This window comes from Cervus canadensis, chromosome 13, assembly GCF_019320065.1.
Source record: "Cervus canadensis isolate Bull #8, Minnesota chromosome 13, ASM1932006v1, whole genome shotgun sequence".
Lineage (NCBI taxonomy): Eukaryota > Metazoa > Chordata > Mammalia > Artiodactyla > Cervidae > Cervus > Cervus canadensis.
Window position 1 is genome coordinate 34,525,277 of NC_057398.1, and position 27,263 is coordinate 34,552,539.

Consider the following 27,263-nt stretch of genomic DNA (forward strand, 5'->3'; position numbering starts at 1 on the left):
CTCTGTCCCTCCAGCATCACCCTCATCCTCTCCCACCTGGACAGCTCTGTAAGCTCCTCCTTGGTGCCCCAACCTGGGCCCTGATCCAATCCACTGTCCATTCTGAGCTCAGGATCTTTGCCAAATGTGGACATGATTTATGTCACCCACTCTGATGCACATGCACGCAGGCTGAGTCGCTTCAGTCAAGTCTGACTCTTTGCGATCCCACTGACTGTAGTCCGCCAGGCTCCTCTGTCCGTGAGCTTCTCCAGGGAAGAAAACTGGAGTGGGTTGCCATGCCCTCCTCCAGTGGATTTTCCCAACCCAGGGATTGAACCTGTGTCTCTTGAGTCTCCTGCATTGTCAGGCAGGTTCTTTACCACTAGTGCCACCTGGGAAGCCTGCTACATAGGACCTAAGTTTTTTCTTATTCTTGAAAAATGACAGCAGACCACAAGGTCCGAGGGCTGAGCCCAAGCTGCCTCTCCTGTCCATCCCTACTCACTGCTGCATCCCAGGCTCACCAGCTCACCCTGCGCCCTCCTGTCGCAAGAGCTCTGCACACACTGACCCCTCCACTCAGTGGTAACAGACCTGTCCAGTGTCATTCCCTCAAGGACAGTGAGCCCTTCCATCGAGGTCACATCCCCCTATTATAAGCTTTCCTAGAGCCACATGTCTGCCCCCAGCAGCTCTTTCTGTGTTGTGATTTCACTGCAGGCTGAATAATTATTTGCTTTGTCATTGATTCAGTCCAGCTCCACCCCATAGCCTTTGCATTTGCTCAGCCTGGCATGACCTCCCCCAGACACCAGCACAGCTAACCCCCTCACCTCATCGGAGTCTTCTTCAAATGTCACCATCTGAGTGGGGACTCCTCAACAACCCTATTTAAACCACAGGAATTCCCTGGTGGTGCAATGGATAGCACCACCCAGGGAACATGGGTTTGATCCCTGGTCTGGAAAGATTCCACATGCCAAGGATCAACGAAGCCCCTGCACAGCAACTAGTGAGCCCAGGCACTAGAGTCCATGAATCACAGATACTGAAGCCCATGAGCCTGGAGCCTGTGCTCTGCAACAAGAAGCCACCACAATGAGAAGTCTGTGCAGTGCAGCCAAGAGTAGCCTCCACTCCCTGCAACTAGAGAAAGCCCACGAGCAGCAGGGAAGACCAGTGCAGCCAAAATAAATAAATGAACTGCAGTGACCCCACCACAACCCACTGCCACTCTCCCTAAGCCCCTCCTCTGGGGATGTCTACCTTCTGCCCTTTGTCTTGTTTGATGTCTCTCTCACGACAATGTCATGCTACAGGGCCAGGAACTTTGGCTGGTTTGTTCACTGTCTTATCCGCAGTCCCTGGGGTAGAGCCGGCACAGAGTAGCACCTGAGACGTGTTAAGGGAATAAGTGAATGCAGTATAATACTTCTGGGCAAGACCAACTTATCCCATCTGTACAGTGGGCAGGGTCCAGGGCACACAGGACTTCGAGGGCTCCTCAAAAATGGGTTCATTTCTTTTAAAATAAGAAGGAGAGGGGAGGAAAAGAATTCTTAGGGCAGGGGAAATGCTTTAATATGTAGTATTAATATACTCATCTTTAAACCAACACAGCCATAAAATAAAATTTTAATATTTTTCTTCATGGAGGAAGACACCTACCAAGGCTAGAATGCTTCAGCTCAGAAGTCACAGCAAACCTGTTTCTGGCGCTTTCCTTGCAGACCCTGCCGGCCTTTAAACTTGGGAGGATGCACAGCTGGCTGAGCTGGGAGGCCCTGGGCGAGGTCCAGCGCCTCCGCGGCGGCCGGCTGGCCGGGCGGTGCCGCTTTAAGGATGCTCTGCGGGTACCGGCCGCGGGCGGCGAGGATGCAGCCGTGACGTCACGGCCCCGCCCCGCGGGGTGATGCTGCAGGAGCAGCGGCGGGCCGGGGGCGGCCGGGCCGGGACCCAAGCTCAGCGCGTGGCAGGCAGGAGCCCGGCCTCCTCGGAAAGGGATGCCTCCTGGCTGGAACCACAGGTACCTCCCTTTCCTCCTGCTCCCTCCGCACAGTTTCCCGGCTTTGTGCTGGGAGCGCCGTGGCTTAGGCCCCAGGGTAAGCAGTGTGCCAGGATTGGGGCTGGAGGTTGGCACGGAGACCTTTGTTCCTCTTGTCTAATTAAATGAACTGTCAGTGGAGCCCCCCTCCCTACCCCCCCATCTCGCCCCCTGAGTGCAGAACTCTCCCGCCCTGAGAAGGGTGGGTAGCAGTTGGGTGAGATTTATTTCACAGTTGCAAGGAAAGCGATCAAACACACACTGGGATTTGCCCCCAGGCTTACGCGGCGCTTATTGGTGCCTGAGGCCTGTTCCCAGGTCACCTGGGCAGGTGTCATCAGCTTCCGGTCCACCTCCCACCAGCGACTGAAAGCTCTGAATGGCTGGGGCCCTAGTGTAACCTCTCTCAGCACCCCAGGGTTAAGTTTATGATGAGCACCAAGGATTTCTGCTTTTTTGTCAAGGGCAACATGCTGAGGTTGAAACGAGAGGGTGATGGCAATCCATTCATCCTGCCCTCGACAAGAAATAACTTCATAAGTTATTACTGGGGTTACCATAATGTTTGTGTTTTCTCAGCTTTTGTAGGGAGGTAGGACCGGGTGCTGATGAAACTCAAGTTCAGTGTGTGCCTCACCAGGGCTTTGGGGATCAATGGGCTGCCAGATTGCCACCGATCAAAAATGAGAAGTGGGCTAGGATTCAGTAGCTAGTTCACTAAATATATCCCCTGAAGTCCACCTTTCTCAGATGGTGGCTGAGACAGTAAAGAGTCTGCCTGCAATGTGGGAGACCCAGGTTCAATCCCTGAGTCAGGAGGATCCCCTGGAGAATGAAATGGCAATCCACTCCAGTATCCTTGCCTGGAAAATCCCATGGATGGAGGAGTCTGGTGGGCTACAGTCCATAGGGTCGCAAAGAGTCAGACACAACTGAGCGACTTCACTGAAGTCCATAGAGTCCTTCACTGGTCTGGGAAGATTTCCTTGAAATATTACCTTGGAGAAATAGTAGGAGTGGGATAATTTTAAGCATTCAAATTACATGGACATTGTTTATCTTTGTTAATCATTTGGCGCCTAATCAACTTGAGGGATTTATTCTTTGAAACATCCTCTGTATTCTAGAAGGACAGTGGACCCAACATACAACCTGTGGGGGTCCAGGAATATGTGCAGATCTGGGGGAGTGGTCTGAATAATGGTAATATAGTATGATCAAGATGTCAGTTGAATATTTGTGTTAGTGTATTAAAATTCCATTTACTAGTTTACATTTTACTTTCATTTTTTAATAACATTAAAAAAATGAAAAAAATTTTTTTCAAAAATGTTTTAAACAGTCCTTAGAATAAGCTTACCTCCCCCAGTGGCTCAGACGGTAAAGCATCTGCCTACAATGCAGGAGACCTGGATTCAATCCCTGGGTCGGGAAGATCTCCTGGAGAAGGAAATGGCAACTCACTCCAGTATTCTTGCCTGGAAAATCCCGTGGATGGAGGAGCCTGGTAGGCTACAGTCCATGGATCGCAAAGAACTGGACACGACTGAGCCACTTCACTTTACTTTAGAATAAACTTTCACAGGCAACTTTTAATACATGTATTTTAAAATAAAAGTGGTAAGCCTGAAACTTGAAAATGAATCCATAATGAAGGCTTTTTTCAAGTTCTGGTTTAATTCTGATTTAGATGAGGGAGGAGAAGTGTAGGATGGGGGGAGGTGTGAGGGTCTCCCTTTTGCTAGGACAGACTGCAGACTGTGTTTTAAAGCTGGGGGTGGTGGGCAGGTGATGGTGAAACTGTCACATCACAGGTAGAGACATGGGGTATTTAGGTAGCCCATTTTAAGCATGTATGCTCATTCATGTCCAACTGTTTGTGACCCCATGGACTGTAGCCTGTCAGGCTCCTCTGTCCATTTTAAGTGGGTTACAAAGTTTCCCCTTTTCAAAAATATACTTCTACCCTATGCATGTAAGGCTAAAATTCTTCCAAAGTGGGCTCATGGTCCTTCACTCTAAAATGAAAAGATTTCTAATATATTTTCACTGAAGTTCACTTTATGGAAGTAAAATACCAATAGGAAAGAGAAGTGTCACATGCCTGCAGGGGCAGGGAGAGAGGCAGAGAAGGAGTTAGCCTTGAGGCAGGTGTGAGGCTGTGACCAGACAGCTGGAGTCAGGTTAAGTCTTTAACACACCTGGGCTAAGGTCTTCCTCTGACTTCTAAGGAGACAGTCTTCAGTGTTCCAGAAGGTCCTCTATTTCTGTGATACTGTAAAATGTGTTTATTTTTAATTGTAGGATCATTGCTTTACAATATTGGTTGGATTTCTGCCATACATCAACATGAATGAGCCATAGGTGTACATATGTCTCCTCCCTCTTAAACCTCCCTCCCACTTCCTACCCTTTCCCATCTCTAGGTTGTTACAGAGATGGTGAAGGACAGGGAAGCTTGGCATGCTGCAGCCCATGGGGTCGCAAAGAGTCGGACACGACTGAGTGACTGTAACAACAAGGTTGTTACAGGTTACAACACAGTTGTAACAACAAGGTTGTTAGTTTGAGTTCCCCGAGTCATACATCAAATTTCCAGTGGCTACCAATTTTACATGTGGTGGTGTATAAGCTTCCATGTTACTCTCTCCATCCATATCACCCTCTCCTTCCTCCCTCACTGCCCTTGTCCGTAAATCTGTTCTCTGTCTATGTCTCCAGTGCTGCCCTGCAAATGGGTTCATCAGTATCATATTTCTGTCATCTTAATGAATGAAGCTCCAGGGATAGCTAACAACCACCTGGGTTTTTTAAGGCAAGACCAGCCAATTTTTCTGGAGTATTTCCCATTTACAAGGGCCTGAGTGAGACCTGTAAGGAACATAAACAAGATGCTTAGTTTAAAATTTTTTTTAAAAATCTTGACTTAATCTTCCTAAATGGATCATGTTTTTAATGAAGTATTACTTGTCTACATAGTTCTTAGGTACCTCTGCTCTTACTGTAGAAGAGAGTGTGGGATTTTTTTTTTAAGGGCATGAGATAAGCGTTTTCTAGAGATGAGAGCAGACTGGTTATGTCATTCCCTGTCACCTTGGTGTGAAATCCACCTCCTACCAGATCTTGCTGATCAGCTAATCCCTTCTTGATGGATTCATCTCTCACCATCCGACCACCACTGTGCCCAGCTGGTGCACAGAGCTCCTTTTCATGGATGGTCCCCACTGCTTAGAATGTCTTTCCTCCACTTTTTCACTTAACTTGACGGCAAGAACTGTGTCTTCCTTTTATCTCTATAAATTCAGTACCTTGGTATTCAGTACTCAGCCAAATGGTAAGATAGGAAGGTAGGTGGGCAAGTAGATCATAGGATGGATGGATGGATGGATTGCTGGATAGATAAATGTATGAAAGAGAGGATGGATAAATGGATGGATGGATGCATGGGTGGATGGGTGGAAGGGAGGATGAATGAATGGATGGATGGAAGAGAGGATGGATAAATGGTTGGATGGATTGGTGGATGGATAGTTTGTTGGATTAATATGATGTTCTGAATCCTGCTGGGACATCTATAGAACAAAACATTTCTATCATGGTGTGTTCTGAAGAGAAGGAAGACAATCCCCGAGTGGGCAGGATAGGTTGGGAAGAGTTTGAGGTGCAAATCTGACATAACGAGATTTCAGAGTGATTCGTAAAGAAGTTATCGACTAGCAAGAGTTTGACAGAGGGTATACGGTAAGTTAAAGCCAGAAATAAGGGCCTCATTACTAAAGCTTAAAAAACTATTTTGAAAGAAAGCCTCTACTGTTTATTTTGGTAAATAACAAGAGTTCTTGTTAGGAAACCTATCAATGTTGGGAATGACATCTCAGGTTTGGGGCCTACTTCTCAGGAAGGATTCCAAGGGAAACTTAAGGGCACTTCCCTGGTGGTCCAGTGGTTAAGGTTCCACCCTTCCACTGCAGGGGCACGGGTTCAGTCCCTGGTCAGGGAACTAAGATCCCACATGCCTTGAGATGAGGCCAAAAAGTTAAAAAAAAAAAAAAAAAGATGAAACATAGGCATTGCTTTTTTGTGAGGCAGATGGAGTGGGCTATGTCAGAGAGGTCAACCCCAATCCAGGACGTCCCTCTCTTGTGTTTTTATCTCTTTCCATCTGATCTTAGCAGCTTTCCTCTCCCTGTGCTTAGTAAAATTGACGTTGGCTAAAACACACAGGTCAACAAGCTAGAATCTATTCCTGTAATATTTACAATCTAGATTAATTTCTAAGCAGTGAAAACTGTTGGATGCCCAGGGGTACAGATTGCAAACTCCAGGGGGTGAGGGTGGGGAACAGAGTGGGTGGGAATGTCTGTAAGGTCCGCAAGCCTGCTAATTCTCTACTGAGGCTGAGGGCGTTACACAATTTCTCAAAAAAAATAGCTTGAGGATGGAGGAAAATCTATTTCTCACCCTCCCAAATTCTTCTTGTTGCTCATTTTCTTTTTTTGTAAACTGTATCCCTATTCAGTGTGTTGTCTGTGACATGCAGGATTCAGGAAGTTCTGTTTATTTCTTTAAAGAGAACATTTTCAAACACTGCAAAAGTCTCAGTTCTCCTGGCTCAACTGAAAATTCATTTGTCCAGTTGATGTAAAAGGAAAAGACTTGAGTTAAACTCATTCAGTTCCTTTTAGGCTCAGATCCTTGGTTTAAGGTGGAGCATAAACTCGGGTGTTAGGGAGGGTGCCCACTGTGGCCCTCCATCCTGAGATGGAGGGGCTGTCCCCTCACCACATACTAGCGCTTGGGGTGCCTGTGGGTCCTTCTCCCTGCCTCCCCCCACCCCAGGGTGTCTGGTCTCCCTTCTCTGCTCCCCTGGGGCCTGCGGGGGGCGGGGGGGGGGCAAAGTTAGCCACAGGTCCTAGAAGAGCCCTGTGTCCTTTGGGGCCTGAGAACAGCCACAGGGCTCTTGGTGGCCTCCACTCCTCCTGCTTCTTTGCCAGACCCTCCTGATGGATCCTGTTTGGGGAACTGTCCCTTTGCGTTTTAGCTTGGGGACAAGCTAAAGGACCTGAAGGACCAACTCTTGTCCCCTTGGGAAGGTAGGCTGCCCTGATGTGAAAGCCAGGTCCAGGAGCACCGTCCACACTGAAGGCTCCACTCTGGGGGCTCAGTGTTGGCTCTAAGGGGCCCCTGTGTGAACTCCATTCCCACGTGGACAGGGTAGCAGGGCCCCGGGGGATAAAGGCAGAGCCATCCGGATAAACTCGCTCTAATAGCAGAGGCCCTGCGGGTGACGGCTGCCCCCTGACTGGGCTTTCCCCACAGGAGCACCCACCGGCCCCCCCTGCGATGATCCCCCCGGCCAGCAGCGCCCCTCCGGGAGAGGCCCTCTTCCCCGCCTTGGCCCCCCAGGACTTCTGGAGGCCCCCAGTCACTGGCTACTCGGGGTCTGTGACCCAGCACATCAGCCACCGGGCCAACAACTTCAAACGACATCCCAAGAGGAGGAAATGCATCCGGCCCTCACCGCCCCCGCCCCCCAACACCCCCTGCCCAATCGAGCTGGTGGACTTCGGGGACCTGCACCCCCAGAGGTCCTTCCGGGAGCTGCTGTTCAACGGCTCTGTCCTCTTTGGCATTGAGTTCAGCTACGCCATGGAGACGGCATACGTGACCCCCGTGTTGCTGCAGATGGGCCTGCCTGACCAGCTCTACAGCCTCGTGTGGTTCATCAGCCCCATCCTTGGTGAGTCCTGCGCAGCCTGCCGGCCTCCAAAACCTCCCTAGAAGCTTCCAGAAACCTCACTGGGGGACAAGAGAGGGGCCAAAGTTGAGCCCACTCAGTTGTGTGGGGCTCTAGGTAAAGAATCCACCTGCCAATGCAGGAGACGCAGGTTCCATCCCTGGGTTGGGAAGATCCCCTGGAGAAGGGAATGACAACCCACTCCAGTATTCTTGCCTGGAGAATCCCTTGGACGGAGGAGCCTGGTGGGCTACAGTCCATAGGGTTGCAAAAAGTCAGACACGACTGAGCGACTGAGCATGCACACATGCAAGAAAACCCAGGTTTGGCCAGTCAGATCCCATCTTTTAAGCAATTTTATCTGAATCAGGCAGAGGATGTGGTACCACATAGACTCCAGGCTGTCGCTGGAGGATCCAAGCAACACAGCGGGGGGTGGTTTGGGTCTGGGAGACTCTGCACTTCCTCGGATTCCCAAGGAGGTCACAGCGATTCCATGCCTCATGGGGGCTTGAGTTGAAAATTTAAGGAGAAGCTCAGTGATTCCAAGAGTCTGTTTATCTTTCATTTTCTAGCTTAGGGTTTTGTTGCTGGCTCGGAGTTTCATCATCTGATTCTTTAGATGCCCTGGAGACGGGTGAATGCAAGTGTTTCAGGACTCTGGGGAGGCTGTGTCCGAGTCGGTCCCCCCATGGGGTGGGGACCCCAGTGTTGACTGCTGACCTTCTGTGTTTCAGGATTCCTACTGCAGCCTCTATTGGGTGCTTGGAGTGACCGATGTACCTCAAGGTTTGGAAGGAGACGCCCCTTCATTCTTGTCCTGGCTATAGGTCTGTTGTTTTGGCATCGAAATAAAATGGAAAAAAAGAAAAAAAAAAAAAAAGGCCCCAACTGCTTTCTCTTGGGAAAATTTAAAAGAGTATTAACCAAAACCAGTAATCCAGCTCATGTCACTGGTGTGGGAGCCGGGAGCACCCTGTAACCTGGCCCTGGTTAACTGTGGAAGTCTCTCTGATCATGTTTTTAAAACAAGTTAATAGAGGAGTTCCCTGGTGGCTAGTGGTTAGGGTTCCAGGCATTCACCCCTGTGGCTGGGGTTCAATCCCTGAGTGGGGAACTGAGATCCCAAAAGCCACGCAGCTCAGCAAAAAAAAAAAAAAAATGAGTTAGTAAAATCTTCTCTATTATTCCAGCTATGCTTGATGGAATAAAATCCCTGATCTAAGCGCTCTGTTTGAGGTTTGATTAAGAAGGAATTCTTGGGGCCCTCAAGATTCTAGCCTTAAGTGGTGGCTGCCGGGGCAGGCAGGTCTGCGTTTCCCGGGTGACTCTGTTCTCCGTCCCCAGGGGCGCTGCTGGGCCTCTCGCTGTTGCTCAATGGCAGGGACATTGGGACGGCGCTGGCCGACACAGCCAGTGACCACAAGTGGGGCATCCTTCTCACCGTGTGCGGTGTGGTGCTGATGGACTTCAGCGCGGACTCGGCCGACAACCCCAGCCACGCGTACATGATGGACGTGTGCAGCCCGGCCGACCAGGACCGGGGCCTGAACATCCATGCCCTCCTGGCAGGTAAGGGAGGAGCAGGGACGTGATTGAAAGTGTGTCTCTCAAACCATAGGTATCAGTAATATTAATATATACAGATGTTATATATCTTATCTATATTTCATTGTATAGTTGATTTACAATGTCATGTTATTTTGAGGTGTGCAGCAAAGTCACTTAGTTATATATATTATATAATATACATTCTTTTGCAGACTCTTTTCCCTTAAAGGTTATTATGATATGAGTATAGTTCCCTGTGCTATATACAGTGGGTCCTTATCGTTATCTGTTTTATATATAGGAGTGTGTATATGTTAATCCCAAATGCTAATCTATCCCTCCCCCATCTCCTTCCTGCTTAGGTAGCCATAAATTTGTTTTCTATGTCTGTAGGTCTGTTTCTGTTTTGTAAATAAGTTCATTTGTTATCAATTTTTTTAGACTCCGCATATAAGTGAAATCATATGATATTTGTTTTTCACTTAGTATGGTTGTCTCCGGGTCCAATCATGTTGCTGTGCATGGCATTATTTCGTTATTTTTAATGGACGATATTTTTGATATATATGCATATAAGTGTGTATGTAGCTATGTATGAATGTGTGTGTATATAGCTGTGTGTAGATATTATTATATAGTGTTGGTTCTTGTTGTTCGTGTAGTTACATCCTACAAAAGTGCCATAAGTGCTGAATTAGCCAACCCCAAATCCTAGCCCCATGGAGACATACAGGGTTAGTTTCCTGCAAACATCCAATCACATCATTTTGGTCAATGGATCAATACATAACCTTGTTTTATGTGTTTCTATCTAAAGACAGCTTATTTTGTATATATCACTGATGCATTAACCTTGAACTCACATCCCTGGTCAGGGAACTAAGATCCTGCAAGCCTTGTGGCACAGCCAAAAAAATAAAATAAAATAGCAATGAAAAATATTTCTAAAAATCAAGGGCAAGTTGTCACACATGGGGAGCCTATATGAAGAGACTGGGTGGCCCAGCAGTTAGAAAGTCTGAGCTCTGGGAGCTAAAATCCTGAATCGAGTTTGTATTTTTCCTCCTGTTCATGGTGGGACTTTGGGTAACTGCTTGACCTCTCCAAGCCTCAGCTGCTTTTTCTAGAAAATGCAGTTTATCACGCTCTCTTTACACTCCTTTATGCATGTGGGCCCAGGGGACTTCTGCATGGATCCAGGCAGGTAGGGTTTGGAAGGTCAGAAGAAGGAATTCACTTTTTACCTTACATACATATATATATATATGTATGTAACCTTTTAACCCCAACTTATGATGGCTTGACTTACGATTTTTTGCCCTTGACAAAAGCTTTTAGATTTTCTCTCTTCCCAGTCTACTGATAAGCAGCCCAGTCCTCTCTCATGGGGCTTCCCAGGTGGCGCTAGTGGTAAAGAATCCATCTGCTAATGCAGGAGACATAAGAGGTGGGGGGTAGATCCCTGGGTCAGGAAGATCCCCTGGAAAAGGGCATGGCAACCAACTTCAGTATTCTTGCCTGGAGAATCCCCATGGACAGAGGAGCCTGGCAGGCTACCGTCTGTGGGGTCACAAAGAGTTGGAAGTGACTTAGCATGCACACACGCCTCTCCCATGATGCTGGCCAGTGGCAGCCACCACTAAGGGTCGATATCCCTACACTTAACAGCTGATCTGTTTTTTCACTTTCAGGACAGTCTTCAATCAGTTATATGAGATAGTCAGCACTTTATTATAAAATAAGCTTTGTGTTAGATGCCCAACTGCAGGTTAATGGAAATAATCTGAGCATGTTTAAAGCGGGTGGGGCTAAGCAATGATATTCAGTAGGTTAGGTGTATTCAATGGATTTTTTCCCCTTTTTAAAAAACCTTAAGTATAGTTGATTTACAATGTTGTGTTACTTTCAGATGTACAACAAAGAGACTCAGATATACACATATGGGCTTCCCAGGTGGCTCAGCAGTAGAGAACCCCCTGCCAAGCAGAAGACTTGGGTTTGATTCCTGGGTCAGGAAGATCCCCTAAAGAAGGGAATGGCAACTCACTCCAATATTCTTTCCTGGTGAATTCCAGGAAACTTCCAGGAAAATGGACAGGGGAGCCTGGCAGGCTACGGTCCATGGAGTCGCAAAAGAGTTGGATGCGACTTAGTGACTATATATATTGGAGTATAGTTCCCTGTGCTGTATAGTAGATCCTTCAGTTCAGTCACTCAGTCATGTCCGACTCTTTGCGACCCCATAAACCACAGCATGCCAGGCTTCCCTGTCCATCACCAACTCCCAGAGTCCACCCAAACCCATGTCCATTGAGTCGGTGATGCCATCCAACCATCTCATCCTCTGTCGTCCCCTTCTTCTCCTGCCCTCGATCTTTCCCAGCATCAGGGTCTTTTCAAATGAGTCAGCTCTTTGCATCAGGTGGCCAAAGTATTGGAGTTGTAGCTTCAAAATCAGTCCTATCAATGAACACCCAGGACTGATCTCCTTTAGGATGGACTGGTTGGATCTCCTCACAGTCCAAGGGACTCTCAAGAGTCTTCTCCAACACCATAGTTCAAAAGCATCAGTTCTTCTGTGCTCAGCTTTCTTTACAGTCAACTCTCACATCCATACATGACCACTGGAAAAACCATAGTCTTGACTGGATGGACCTTTGTGGACAAAGTAATGTCTCTGCTTTTTAATATGCTGCCTAGGTTGGTCATAACTTTCCTTCCAAGGAGTAAGCGTCTTTTAATTTCATGGCTGCAGTCACCATCTGCAGTGATTTTGGAGCCCAGAAAAATAGTCAGCCACTGTTTCCACCGTTTCCCCATCTATTTCCCAGGAAGTGATGGGGCCGGATGCCATGATCTTAGTTTTCTGAGTTGAGCTTTAAGCCAAATTTTTCACTCACCTCTTTCACTTTCATCCAGAGGCTCTTTAGTTCTTCTTCACTTTCTGCCATAAGGGTGATGTCATCTGCATATCTGAGGTTATTGATATTTCTCCCGGCAATCTTGATTCCAGCTTGTGCTTCCTCCAACCCAGTGTTTCTCCTGATGTACTCTACATATAAGTTAAATAAGCAGGGTGACAATATACAGCCTTGACGTACTCCTTTTCCTATTTGGAACCAGTCTGTTGTTCCATGTCCAATTCTAACTGTTGCTTCCTAACCTGCATACAGGTTTCTCAAGAGGCAGGTCAGGTGGTCTGGTATGCCCATCTCTTTCAGAATTTTCCACAGTTTATTGTGATCCACACAGTCAAAGGCTTTGGCATAGTCAATTAAGGAGAAATAGATGTTTTTCTGGAACTCTCTTGCTTTTTCGATGATCCAGAGGATGTTGGCAATTTGATCTCTGGTTCCTCTGCCTTTTCTAAAACCAGCTTGAACATCTGGAAGTTCACGGTTCACATATTGCTGAAGCCTGGCTTGGAGAATTTTGAGCATTACTTTACTAGCATGTGAGATGATGAGTGCTTGTTATCTATTTGATATATATGAGTATGGATTAAGTGCATTTTTTTCAGCTCATGATATTTTCAACTTATGATGGACTTATCAGGATTTAATCCTGTTGTAAGCACAGGAGGATCTCTACATGTCTGCTTTTTTTTTTCTTTCCTTTTTAAAAATTATGTTAGAATACAAGTAACATAAAATTTACCATTTTAGCCATTTTAAAGTGTGTAGTTCTATGATACTCTCACACTGTTGGGTCATCATCGCCACTGTCCATCCCCATAACGTTCTCGTCTTGTAAAACAAACTCATGACCATTAAGTAATAATACTCCAATCTCCCCTCTCCCCAACTCCTGGCAACCACCATTCTACTTTCTCTGTCTATGAATTTGACTACTTGAAGTAACTCTTGTGAGTGAAATCAAATTTGTCTTGGTGATGGTCTTATTTCATGGAGTGTAATGTCCTTAAGGTTCACCCATGTTGTGGCGTATGTTAGAATTCCCTACTTTTTAAGGCTGAATAGTGTTTCATCGCATTCATAGACCACACTTTGCTTACCCATTCATCCTTTGATGGACTCCTTGGTTACTTCCACAACTTAGCTGTTGTGAATAATGCCTCTGTGAACATGAATGTACAAATATCTCTTCAAGACCCTGCCTTCAGTTCTTTTGGGGTCTAGACACAGACATGGAATTGCTAAGTCAGACCACAATTCTATGTTTAATTTTTTGAGGAATTTCATACTGTTTTCCACGAGAACTGCACCATTTTACATCTCCACCAACACTGCACAAGGGTTCTAATTTCTCCACTTTCTTGCCAACTTATTGTTTTCTGGGTTTTAAAAAGTTGTTTTAATAGTGGCCATCCTGATGGATGTGAAGTAATATCTCATTGTGGCTCTGAGTTGCATTTCCCTAATGATTGGTCATATTGAGCATCTTTTCATGTGCTTACTGGCCATTCACAGATCATGTCTATGAATGTCTATTCAAGTCCTTTGCCCATTGTTTGAATCAGGCTGTTTTTTTCTTTGCTGTTGAGTTGATGGTGTGGTTCCTTAGCTGTGCAGATGTATCACTTTGATTATTTTTAAAAAAACTAAGTTCTTGCAAATCTGACCTTGATTAAGGGTCACAAATCTGCAACTATGTCTTCAGAAGGGGTGGGAGGAAGCTAGTTAGGACCATAAATATGGGAAGTTAAGAATAATAAAGGGGGGATGAAATTGAGTCATTTGCAGAGAGGTGGATGAACCTGTCAGTTCAGTTGCTCAGGATTTTTGCAACCCCATAGACTGCAGCATGCCAGGCTTCCCTGTCCATCACCAACTCCCAGAGCTTGCTCAAACTCATGTCTGAGATTCTGTCTAGAAGGCCGACCCCTGATGTGGCTAGGTCTCCCCACTCGGAGGGTAGCCCAGGACACGTGATGGTCAGATGCAGGCTCCTGTGTGTCGCCAGGAGTAAACCAGTAGCCTCGTTTGAGCTGCACTCAAAGTCAAAGGGCACATCTTTGGAAACCCAGAGGTGGGCTGGAACAAACTGCACTTTCTGGAGGTGAGAATATTCATTACTGCTGGCTGGGGGCAATGTGACTTCACCCACATTTTTACATTGTGTTGCGTCAAACATTGACCATTTGCCAGGTCCCCAAGGCCGTGGAATTGGTGAGGGAGATCAGAGGAAAGAACTAGATCCCTGCCGCCTTGCTGTTCCCCAAAGGCTCCAGGGCCTGGAGAGCTGGCCACCAGGGGCAACCCATTAGGGGTGACTCTTAATGGTGGTCATGCCTGAGGATGATGTCATCGAATAAGCAAGACGGGGGTGGCCCCTGGAATTCCCATGTGCACTCGTGCCGTGGTCTGTGCTGGGACCAGGTCTCCGAGTTTACACAGTCCTGGAGCTGGGGGAGGAGTGGGACCCCGGGGGGAGAGGTGACCCGGTGTCGACACTCACTCCTGGTCTTCCTAAAACGCTGTGTGCAGAGGGGAACTGAGTGAGGCAGGTGGTCATCATGCCCTGGCAGGTGACCCTTGAGTGCAGGCAACCAGGACAACCACCCCCCCAGCCATTTTCTTCTTCTTTTCTTTGGGGTGTAGGTGGGACAGATAATCCATCCAGGTCCTTGGAGTGGATTTTTCAAGTCAAGTAAGGAAGGGGACACCTTCTTCGGGGCTTTCTTCCCTAACCCACGAGGAAAATTGACCGTTGCTCTTCTCCCCAGGTCTCGGAGGAGGGTTTGGATACGTGGTCGGGGGGATCCACTGGGATAAAACCAGCTTTGGGAGAGCCCTGGGCGGGCAGCTGCGGGTAATCTACATCTTCACAGCCGTCATCCTGAGCATTACCACCATCCTGACCCTGGTCAGCATCCCCGAGAGACCTCTGCGGCCCCCAGGCGAGAAGAAGCCAACCATGAAGAGCCCCAGCCTCCCACTGCCTCCATCCCCGCCTGTCCTGTGTGAGGAGGGTGCAGGCCAAACGGTCCCCTGCCCACCCCCAGCCCCCAGCCTTTATGCCAGCTTCTCCAGCCCCATCTCCCCGCTCAGCCCCCTCACGCCCAAGTATGGCAGTTTCATCAGCAGAGACAGCTCCCTGACGGGCATTAACGAGTTTGCCTCGTCCTTTGCCACGTCCAACATCGACAGTGTCCTCATCGACTGCTTCACGGGCGGCCACGACAGCTACCTGGCCATCCCCAGCAGCCTCCCGAGGCAGGCCATCAGCGTCAGCTTCCCCCGGGCCCCCGATGGCTTCTACCGCCAGGACCGTGGCCTCGGGGACCGGCGGGACGTCGCCCTGGCCACTGGCCCTGATGGGGATGTGCTGAGGGTGGGCTCCCTGGATACCTCCAAGCCGCGGTCGGCCGGGATCCTGAAGAGACCCCAGACCTTGGCCATCCCGGATGCGGCTGGAGGAAGCGGCCCCGACACCAGCCGGAGAAGAAACGTGACCTTCAGTCAACAGGTAAAAGCAAACATTGGGGCTGGGTCGTGGGGGGGGCGGGGGGAGGGGGGAGGAGCCAGGGGTCAGAGGGCGCCATGCATATGGTCCCCTCTCTTCATTTAGACAGATGACCTGGAAGGAAATTTGCGGCCCTGGGTGAACCATTCAGGAAAGACTTGGGGCTAATGGATGGGCCTCAAGGACACGCCCAGCCCCAATAGCCTCGTGCTTTTCATCCAGTCAGTGTGGGGATTCTGGGGCCCACGTGCACTCACGGTCTCTGCAGTGCTCTAAGAAACTGGCCACAGCAAAGGGGTGGCTCTTTCAAACACCCTTACATTTGCCCAGAGGTGGTTCCGTGAGTTCAGCATCATATGTGCTGTCGTCATTTCTAGTCTTTTCCCCACATCCAGCCCACTTCGGCCATGTGCACCCACGGCAATGAGCCCAGGCTTCCTGAAGGACAGAAATGAAACCTAAACCCTGGTGGCTGTTTCTGGGGCCTCCTTGGGTGGGCAACCTTAACTGGCCAGCTGGGAGGCTGTCAACACTGTGGATCCCAAAGGGTGCCGGAATGTTCTGGAAAAGCAGAGAACCTTCCAGAAGGTTGTCTGTGTTGTATGAGGGATTTGGCTGCAAGGCCACCAGTCGATATGTGGGATTTTAGCCATTTTCAGAGTCTGTGATTTTGAAGAGAATTACAGCCTTGCCACAGCAAAGGGGCTTCTGTAATTCAATGAAGCTATGAGTCATACCATGCAGGGCCACCCAGGACAGACGGGTTACGGTGAAGAGTTCTGACAAAATATGGTCCGCTGGAGGAAGGAATGGCAAGCCACTCTAGTATTCTTGCCACGAGAACCCCATGAGCAGTGTGAAAAGATGAAAAGACACAACACCGGAAGATGAGCCCCCAAGGTCGGAAGGTGTCCAGTATGCTACTGGGGAGGAATGGAGAGCAGTCACAAATAGCTCCAGAAAGAGTGAAGAGGCTGGGCCAAAGAGGAAAGGACTCTCAGTTGTGGATGTGTCTGGTGGTGAAAGAAAAGTCTGATGCTGTAAAGAATCATACATTGAAGAGAGTTATTCTTAGGACTTCCCTGGTGGTCCAGTGGTTAAGACTTTGCCTTTCAATGCAGGAGTTGTGGGGTTTGAATCCTTGGTGGGTGAGCTAGGATCCCACATGCCTTACAAACATTAAAACAGAAGCAATATTGTAACAAATTCAATCAAGACTTAAAAAGAGAGTTATTCTCTCATTTAAAGTAGACCTGAGGGCCTTGTGGCCCCCCTGCCCTCAGGGAACCCAGGGGATGGAGTTTCCTGAGCAGAAATCAACCTGCACAGGCCCCCAGGAGGGCAGTTCTGAAGCAAGTGACCTGGACACGCCCCTTGGACACAATTGCCCATGTGACCGGAAGTGCCAGCCTCAACTCAGTCAGGCATGCCCCCCGACCCTGTGCCTGAGAAGACACCTGATCTTGTAGGAGGCCCACCAGAGATGTTGAGAAGGGGCCTCTCATGCTGCCTTTGCTGTTAAATTCTGAAGTTTGATGCACCTCTTTGCATGACCGAGAGTCGATCCTAGGGCCTTCTTTTATAGTATCTTAAACTTAATGCCATCCCACCTCAAGGAAGCACTCTGCACAGGTGGTTGCCCATCCTGCTGAGAAGTGTCCAGGCCCGGGTGGGCAGTGTCCGCCAGCTCCGATCCAGAAAGGGTTTGAAGCACTCAAAGTCACTGGAAGAAACCCGTCATTGGCAGAGGGAAGCTATTTCTGTAAGTGCTCAGGTCAAGGGCGTGTCATGCTCACTCTTGAGGACCGTAGAGCAGTTCATCAGGCCTTTTGTCAGTACTCGGCCATTCTATCCAGGTGCCCCAAACCCCACCTGGCTTCTGGATACAGTTCTTAAGTTCTAGTGGAAAGTCTTCTTCATCCTTTTAAAACATTCTATTTTCAAATCGGTTCTGGGAGGAAAGTAAAAATCACGAGCTTAGTGTGAACACATCTGGGCTCAGTGGGGACGGGGTGTCAGGTGAAGTCTTGCTCCAGCAGTTATGGGTGACAAACTCTGTTGGCACGGCGGCTGCCCTCAGAACTGGCATCATGGGCTGTTTCCTTCCTTTTCATTCTTCCACCTGGAGTATCCAGGTGCTGCCCCAGCAAAAGCTCCTGCATGGACCCACAGTAAGGTACCTTCTCTCTTCTCGAGATGTGTACCTCTCAAAGCCAACAGCTCACCTAGGTGGTGTCTGCACCTCCAGCCCTATGGGGGGCTAGTCCTTCTGGGAAGAGGCTGCAAATGGAGCCGTGAGTGTGTTTGTCCCTGGAGCGTTGCCCTGAACCCACTCGTCCCTGTTTCAATGCTGGTGACGTGGGGCTGTCTGGGTACCCAGCTCCCTACCTGGGCTCCCTGGGCCCCCCTAAGCCCCCGTGTAGGCAGGCATCCATCAGTCATGTTGAAATACATCTTTCACATCCTCTCTTCTGGAAAAGTCGGGACTTCATAATGTCTGAATTTGAGCCAATCTGTATTTCTTTTCTTTCAAATGTATTTCACATTGGGCAAACTTACCCTCTGTGGCCGAAAGGCAGGCACAGCGAAGGGAGATTTTATGCTCAGCTGCCCCCGTCTCTGAAGAGACTAACGTTATATGTCTCTTAAAATGTCATAAAGTCATATGACATAAGGTCATTTCTCTCATTCGGACCACGGGCCTCAGCAGGGTGGCCGGAGAACAGTAGGATGGTGTTTGGTGCCTGGTTCACACTGTCTAGGAAGACAAACCCTCACAGCCTCTGGGTCTGTATTCCTAATTCACTTTCTCACTGAAGCAAAAGGTGGTGCTAGTGGTAAAGAACCTGCCCGTCAATGCAGGAAATGTAAGGGACGTGGGTTCGAGCCCTGGGTTGGGAAGATCCCCTGGAAGAGGGCATGGCAATCCACTCCAGTATTCTTGCCTGGAGAATCCCATGGATTGAGGAGCCTGGCGGGCTACAGTCCATAGGGTCACAAGGAGTTGGACATGACTGAAGTGACTTAACACACATGCATGGAGCTCCAATACTTTGGCCACCTGATGCGAAGAGCTGACATTAGAAAAGACTCTGATGCTAGGAAAGATTGAGGGCAGGAGGAGAAGGGGGTGACAGAGGATGAAATGGTTGAATGGCATCACCGACTCAACAGATATGAATTTAAGCAAGCTCTGGGAGATGGTGAAAGACAGGGAAGCCTGGTGAGCTACTGTCCATGGGGTCACAAAGAGTCGGACATGACTGAGCGACTTAACACGCACACATGGGGTGGCCGGGGTGTAGTGCTCTGATGAGGGATTTGGGGGGCTTCTCTTGCAGGTGGCAAATATTTTACTGAACGGTGTGAAATACGAGAGTGAGCTGACGGGCTCCAGCGAGCCGTCGGGGCAGCCGCTGTCCATGAGGCACCTCTGTTTCACCATCTGCAACATGCCCAGGGCGCTGCGCCACCTCTGCGTCAACCACTTCCTGGGTGAGCTCGTGGCAAAGCTTCCTGCCTGTCGTGCCCCCCTCGGGTGGCCCTGCAGTGGGGGCACAGGCCCTGACCCAGGGCTAGGAATGCCCGGAGACCTCTCCAACCCACCGGGCTTCCCCAGACACCACCAGGGGCAGGATGAGGTGGGGATGGAGCAGGGAGGTACCTGCTCCAGGCGTTCCCAGATTAACCAGGTCCCCTGGGTCTCCACGGAGCCCAGATCCTCAGGACCAAAAACTCCTCAGGCAACTCACAGTTAAGTGGGCTATCACTTTCCCACTGGAGGAATTTGTGTCTTAAGCCAGTCTGGACCCCTAATTCTTAGAGCGGAGATGTAGACACACCCAGACACACATGTGTCAGGGGCTGGTCTCAAGTTCACAGGCTCAGCTTTCAGATGAATACCAAGAAGCTCCAGCTAGCATGCCATTCCCTCCAGCGTCTCTTCACTGTCGGGCTGTTGACCCTCTGATCTTAACCTAAGCTCTCAAACAATTGTGGGATGTAAAGCAGAATGACTTTCTGGAAGGCAATTTGGCAACAGATAAGAATCTTAAAAAATGCCCATAGCATTTATCCCAGGGATCCTATTTGGTATTTGTTGCAAGGATGTAGTCAGAGGTTTGATCATGAATCAAACCTGTACGAGGTATTGATCACAGCATGATTTATAACAGTCAAAGATCAAGATGGGAAAAAGGATAAACACCTAGCAATGGGGGAAGGGGTAAGTATATTAGGGTGAATCCACATTGTGAAATATTTTGCTGCCATTGAGATGGGGTTCTTTAAAAGTACTTAATGGCATAGGACACGTGCATGATAATTATTGAGGTTCCAGAGGCCCAGTAAACACCACCTCCGTCCTCTATAAGAGAGAAATGGACGTGGAAACCAGAGGAAGGACCCCTACGGTTTTCTTGGTAACAGAGCAAATTAGGTTTCCATCAACACTTGCCCTTCCTAAGGTACTTCTCCCAGGTAAGCAGGCGACCCCCTGCCCTGCCTGTGACTGAAGCCCCACTGGCATTTTCTTTCTCCCCAGCAGAGGAGCGAGTGGAAAACCAGAGGTGGGGTTAACTTTCCTTCTGGTGATAGGATTCAGAGAAAGAACAGAATGCAAAACTTCTCACGACAGGGCATGTGTTATAAGAATATATATTTACTTTAAAAAAAGACAGGTAGGGGAACTTTACTGGGTGGTCCAGTGGTTAAGATTCCACACTCCCAATGCAGGGGGCCTTGGTTCAAACCCTGGTCAAGGAACTAACTAAATAATTAATTTTTTAAAAAGGAAGGGTAGTAAACCTACAAAATTTTAACAGAGGTAAAGGCATCTCTGGGTGGTAAAGGTAATTCCTTCATATTTTTAAGAAATATTTTTTATATTTATTTTTACAAAGTTAAAACATTTTTATTAAAATATTTTAATAATTTTTAATCTTTATTTACTTCTTTGACTGCATGGGACCTTTACTTGTGGCACACAGGATCTTTTTTAGCTGTGGCATGCGGGACCTAGTTCCCTGACCAGGGATGGAACCCGGGCCCCCTGCATTGGGAGCTCAGAGTCTTAACCACTGGACCACCAGGGAGGTCCCCCCTCTTCTTTAAGTTTTGAATCGACAAAACTCACGTGCTGCACTGATGGTGGGTCAGAACCTGCTGGGGGGCGGGTGAGCCAGTGCCTGCCCTGCGGTCACCACCTGTGTCCCCCCCAGGGTGGCTCTCCTTCGAGGGGATGCTGCTCTTCTACACGGACTTCATGGGCGAAGTGGTGTTTCAGGGGGACCCCAAGGCCCCGCACACATCAGAAGCATATCAGAAGTACAACAGCGGCGTCACCGTGGGCTGCTGGGGGATGTGCATCTACGCCTTCAGCGCCGCCTTCTACTCAGGTACCCACGGGGTGGGGGTGAGGTGTAGGGGGGCAGGCTCGGCCAGAGTTGGGGAGGCTGGGAGGGGTGGGGGCAGGCTCAGCTAGGGGGGTGTTAGGGGCAGGATTTGGGGGCAGGCTTGGCGGGGGCGGGTGTTGGGACAGGCTTGGGGGGCAGGTTCATGGGGGAAGCAGGCTCGGCTGGGTGTTAGGGGCAGACTGGGGGGGGCAGGCTCGGCTGGGAGGGCAGGTTGGGGGGTGTTGGGGGCAGGCTCGGCAGGGGTGGTGGCCTTCCAAGAGGGTGGCGAGAGGACAGGCATTGAAGGAAGCCCAGTTTGGGGGCAGATAGCGCTGTGTTTTTCTCTGTTTTCAGCGACCCATCGTGGGGGTCAGTCGGGGGCAGGACAGGGGAGGGTGTGTGTCTAGACCTGAGGGAGCAACTGGCCGAAGGGTTCAGGCCCGTAGGCAAGGGCCAAGTGCGGGCCCAGGGTCAATCCGTGAGGTCACGGATGGGTGAGCCATCCATCGGCCCCCCTCAAGTCTTTCCCACGTCAGTTCCTGTGGTAGCTGGTCCAGAGGGGATGGAGGTGCAGGGGAGACCAGAGAGGCAGGTGGAGTGACATGGAAGTGGGCGGTGGGGACAGGGAGTCCGCAATGACCCTGAGGTTTGACCCTGGGTGACCCAAGGCCCTAGGACGCTGTGCTGGATTCCTGAGGGGGCCAGGGCCAGCCCAGCGGGGGTGTGGCAGGGCAGTTTGGGGGGTGCAGCCCCCAAACTTCATCTCAGGGGTTCGCCCACGTTTTCAGTAAAGGCCAGAGAATCCAGCCTTCCGGCTTTTCTGGCCACAGGCTCCGTTGGGGCCCCTTGGGGCCACCCTTGAGGTGGGGCTAAATTCTGGCTAACCTTCTCTGATGTTTATGGGGATTTGGATTTTGTATAATTTTTACATGTCACAAATTATTCATCTTCTTTGGGTTTGTTTTAAACATTTGAAGATATAAAAACCATCTTTAGCTCCAGGTGGTACAGAAACAGGCTGCAGGCTGGACTCCACCTGAGAACTGTAAACTGTGGGCCCTGTTAACGAGTTCCAGCCCCACCATCGGGACCGTGACCTTTTGTGAGGGTCAAGAGACCATATTAAGAAAGAATTTCTTGGCTCTCAATGGCAGACCCCAGGGGCTTGGGTGTCCGGGCACCTGGACGTGGGGAAGTGGCCCTAGGGCATTGCAAGGGGTGTCCTGTGGAGTCTCAGCTCCTAGGCCTCTCAGGGTCCTTCAAGGCTGGCCCACTGGGGTGGGGCTGTCAGGGTCCTCACATTAGGAAAGAGGGAGAGGCAGTAGGATTTGTGCAGGAATTCAGGGCTCAGCTCTAAACCCTAAACTCTGGAGCCACTGGCCTTTCTACCTGAAGACCCCTTCACCTGCTGCAGCACCTGGGGGCCTGGCCTGGGCCGATGTGAACAGGGCTACCCCGGGTCCTGCCACCCATCTGGACGCCCCATCGGTGGTCCCTGAGCTCCCCGGGTCCCTGAGCGGGATGAGCTGCCTGCCGGCCTGGGGGTGCCCGGGCCACCGGGTGGGTTGTGCTCACCTTCCTCTCCCCTGACAGCGATCCTGGAGAAGTTGGAGGAGCACCTCAGCGTCCGGACGCTGTATTTCATCGCGTACCTGGCCTTCGGCCTGGGGACCGGGCTCGCCACGCTCTCCAGGAACCTCTACGTGGTTCTGTCCCTCTGCGTCACCTACGGCGTCTTGTTTTCCACCCTGTGCACCCTGCCCTACTCGCTGCTGTGTGATTACTACCAGAGCAAGCAGGTGAGCGCCCCGGCTTCTGGCTGCAGGCCCGGCGTCCAGGCTGAGCCTCCACCTGGGCAGGGTCCCGGACCTCCTGCGCGGCTCGGGGGCCACGTTCAAAGGGGAAGATTATCAGGATGTGTCAGCAGAGCATAAACCCCAGAGGGAAGCTGCCCACATAGGGACTCAGGAGGCGGCGAGGGAGGGGCAAGGAGAGACCCACCCTGGGGTTCCCCTCTGCCAGGCTTCAGGGTCACCTGGAAGCACCGGGCCTGGGCACCAACCACTTTGTGAACGAGGTCAATAATATGTGAACAGTTTTTTTAAAAATGAGAATCAATGCCAAAAGTCCACACTAAGCAGGAGACAGGAACTTAAAGAGGATAAGTGACAGGACCGAGGCACGACCTGGTGGTGTCAGAGGCAAAAGGAAAAACCAGGAAAAAAGATCCTGTCTTTATGTAAAAGTTGATGTTTTGTTCAGGGTGGGTTTTCCTTTACCAGCTTAATTGAGGAAGAATTCAGCATAAAACTACACCATTCACCCATTTCCAGTGTACAATTTAGCAGTTTTTAGCATACTCATGCCATCAAATCTAGAACATTTTTGTCACACACACCCTGCCCTTCCCTGATAGCTCAGTTGGTAAAGAATCCACCTGCAATGCAAGAAACCCTAACTGTCCTGGGTTGGGAAGATCTGCTGGAGAAGGGATAGGATACCCACTCCAGTATTCTTGGGCTTTCCTTGTGGCTCAGCTGGTAAAGAATCTGCCTGCAATACAGGAGACCTGGGTTTGATCCCTGGGTTGGGAAGATCCCATGGAGAAGGGAACCCACTCCAGTATTCTGGCCTAGAGAATTCCATGGACTGTATAGTCTGTGGAGTCACAAAGAGTTGGACATGACTGAGTGACTTTCACTTTCACTTTCTTTCACCTCACCCCCCACCCCAGCCCCCCACCCACCCCGACCAAAAGAAGCCTCCAAGTATCACCCCTCCAGGCCTCCCCTCCCCCAGCCCCCTATAGTCACTGATCTGCTTTCTGTCTCCGGGGATTGGCCTGTTCTGGACATGTCACATCCATGGAATCACATGACATGTGGCCTTTTGTGTCTGGCCTCTCCCAGCCTTGCCTTTTTGAGGTTCATCCATGCTGTGTAGAGTGAATCCTTACCTCATTCCTCCTTATGATCAAGCAATATTCCCATCAGAGATTTTTGGCTGTGACTTTGAGATTTTAAAACTCTGCACTGAAGACCACTGTGATACTGGCCATTCCTGCAGTCCTTCTAACCCTGGACCTCATCACCTCCCCCAGGCCTGGGCCCAAGGGCTGGCTCTCCCCCAGGGCGGCACAGGGACCTCGGCCTGTGAGCCATGCACGTGGCCTGAGTGTCGCTGTCCTGCTTGTCAGCTCCCCGGAACCCCTTCACCAGATACGCAGTTCTTGGTGGAGGGAGGCCCTACCCCATGGGAGGGGACGTGGGGCCTCGGGCCACTTTTGATGGATCAGGGTGGAGCTGGCTGGGTGTCTCAGGCCTCTGCTGCCCCGCGAGTCTTACAGACACACTGTCTCCGCTGGGTTGCAGGTCCAAGGCTCACCTGTGACCTCCCCACCACAGTGGCCCCATGGGCCAAGATGATGTCCCCAGGATACACACAATGCCAATTTACAGACCCCCTTGCCGGGCTGTGGGGACAGAGCCTTGGATGGGACTGGGAGGGGTAGGCAGCATCCCAGAGGTGACCACATCTGGTCGTGGGACCAGGCCAGTCTGGACCCCAGGTGGCACCCAGCAATGGTCTGCGTGATGCGGGTGGCCCAAGCTGGGTGTAGGGTCACTCCTGCCACCCCTCGGTGGCTCTGCTCAGAGTCCCTGTGTCTTCCATCCCCCAGTGTGGCACTGGGTGGGGCCGCAGGGAGCCCTTAGTCCAAGGTGGAGGCCACGGGCCAGAGGAGCAGGCGCTGTAGACCCTGCGGGGGTCTCTGAGTGTGACAGGCATTGTAGCAACAAGGGTTCAGAAAGGGGATGAGCTAGGGTGGAGGGGGCGTGGCCTGGCGGGCCTTGAGGGGAGAGAGGCAGGGAGGAGCCTGTGTGCCCGCTTGTACCTGCTGGTCGTGGATTCCTCTTCTTGTTGTCATCTCTTTTCACAAATATTATTAAAGTCTTGGCCAGACTCCCTGTGCACCGGGGGCCTGGAAACAGGGAGCTGTCGGGCGTGGGGTGCTGGGTCCCGGGCCGCAGGGGGCCTGGTCTGGCTGACATGCGTCTCGGGTCAGTTCGCAGGGTCGAGCGCCGACGGCACCCGGCGGGGGATGGGCGTCGACATCTCCCTGCTGAGCTGCCAGTACTTTCTGGCCCAGATCCTGGTGTCCCTGGTGCTGGGGCCGCTGACCTCGGCCGTGGGCAGCGCCAACGGGGTGATGTACTTCTCCAGCCTCGTGTCCTTCCTGGGCTGCCTGTACTCCTCGCTGTTTGTCGTCTATGAAATCCCTCCCGGTGACGCCACCACCACCACCGAGGAGCACCGGCCCCTCCTGCTGAACGTCTGAGCTTGTGCCCGGGTCTGGAGCAGGCGGGCTGCGGAAACCCAAGGGGCCCTGGTGGATGGAGGCGGGACAGGTCTCCTGTTGGGATGTAAATATGTGATAAGACAATAAATGGCCACAGCAGAGCCTATGGTTTCTAGTGTGGCTCTTGTGAGGGGCAGTAGGTCACCTGGGCACTGGGCCACTCATCACAGGGACTTAGCGGGAGACTGTAAGAGTCACTTGTGTATACACGTATAACCAGAGGCAACCCTGCACCCTTCCTCCCACTCCTACCCCCTGCCCCAAAAACACTGGGGCAACATCTGGAGATATTTTGGGTTGTCACAACTTGGGTGTGTGCTGATGCCCTGGAATGCTAGAAACACCCTAAGGTACACAGGACAACTGCCTACAATAAAGAAAGATCTGACCCCCAAGTGTCTACAGGGTGGGGCAGAGAGAGCCTTGCCTAACTGTTCTTTGCTTCCCAGAACAGAGTTAGAGTATAAGATGCTTTGGGGTCAGAAGACCTCATACCCATTCATTCTCTAACTTATTCATTCATCCATCCATCCACTCATCCTTCCATCCATTCACTCATCTATCCATCTATCCATCATCCATCCATCCATCCATCCATCTATCCATCCACTCACTCATCTATCCATCCATCCACCCATCCATCCACTTATCCATCCATCCATTTACTCATCTATCCATCCATCCATTCATCCATCCATCCACACATGCACCCTACAGATACCCATTGAGTGTCCTGGGAGTGACAGGCAGTGGTAGGTCCTGGACGTCTAGCTGTGAGGTCTCTGCTGTCGTGGAGCTGATGTGAGGAGAAAAGACAGATAATACCCTGTCTAGACCTGAGGATGACATTAGGTGCTGAGAGAACATGAGCAGAGTAGGAGGATGGGGTGACAGAGTCGGGAGTGAGCTATGCTGGAGAGAATGGCGTTGGTGTGCTCGATAAGGTGGGAACCTCCAGGAGCAGATGCCCCCGCTGAACGCCCATCCTGCCCTCAGACTTGACCCGCCCACCAGTGCCTGCTCATGGACCCGGATGGACAGACTTCTTGCGGGTGTCGAGGTCCTTCACCACGGGGCTTCTCGCCATCCTTCCGTCGGCGGACACCACTGGCTGGGCCCCTTCCTGGCGCACCTGGGCAGAGACCCTTCCCCTGTGCTGTGCACACCAAGTGGGGAGGAACATGGCCGGTCACCGTTACACCTGCTCTACTGGGGCCGGCTACTCGTACCCTCAGCGCATGGTGTGGCGGACATACAGGACACTCCGACCACAAGTCCCAAACAAGCAGCAGGGGCCCTGGCCCCTTGGCAGCCTCTGAGGAGAGTCTGGTCTCTGGGCAGCTGTGCCCATCATCTTGCTCTGACCAGTTAAGGCCAGTTGGGTGGGGGGTGCGGGGCTGGCGGACCCAGAGGGATAGCGCCTGGGCTTTGGAGGCACTGCCACCTGGTGGCAGGACCAGGTATGGCAACGAGGCCCGAGTTCCATATCTACTTGGAGTTAGGACCTGCAGCAGGGGCCGTGAAATGAACAAGGGGAGCGGAGAGGGCCTGGGAGTGATAAGCAGTGGTCGGGTTCCCAGAAGAAACCAGCCGGTCAACAGTCTGCCAGCCTCAGGGATGGCCCCTGGGCCAAAAGGGGCTGCTAAAAAGTGCCTCAAAGTGCTGTTTTTAATCTCATTCCCCACACTGGCTATCCACACGGGAGGGGTTCACCAGAGATCTCTGTTGTAAAGCCGATGCCCCCTCCTCACCCAAACCCAATGAATTATGTAA

The 27,263-nt window shown here is 50.8% G+C and overlaps 1 protein-coding gene across 4 annotated transcripts; it reads left to right on the forward strand.

Annotated features, from left to right (window-relative positions):
- The first annotated feature begins 1,876 nt into the window (after positions 1-1,876).
- Positions 1,877-25,592, forward strand: SLC45A1 (solute carrier family 45 member 1). 4 transcript variants are annotated; one of them, XM_043486155.1, is made up of 9 exons: positions 1,877-2,008; positions 7,346-7,766; positions 8,501-8,593; positions 9,111-9,335; positions 15,001-15,743; positions 19,082-19,235; positions 20,960-21,136; positions 22,727-22,932; positions 25,197-25,592. In XM_043486155.1, exons 1-9 carry the CDS (start codon positions 1,895-1,897, stop codon positions 25,467-25,469), a joined length of 2,406 nt encoding a protein of 801 aa, XP_043342090.1. In that variant the 5' UTR covers positions 1,877-1,894; the 3' UTR covers positions 25,470-25,592. The 4 variants fall into 4 exon arrangements, with proteins under 4 accessions (XP_043342090.1, XP_043342091.1, XP_043342092.1 ...); XM_043486156.1 differs by having other exon boundaries at positions 1,885-2,084; XM_043486157.1 differs by having other exon boundaries at positions 1,887-2,008; positions 7,669-7,766.
- The last annotated feature ends 1,671 nt before the right edge of the window (positions 25,593-27,263 follow it).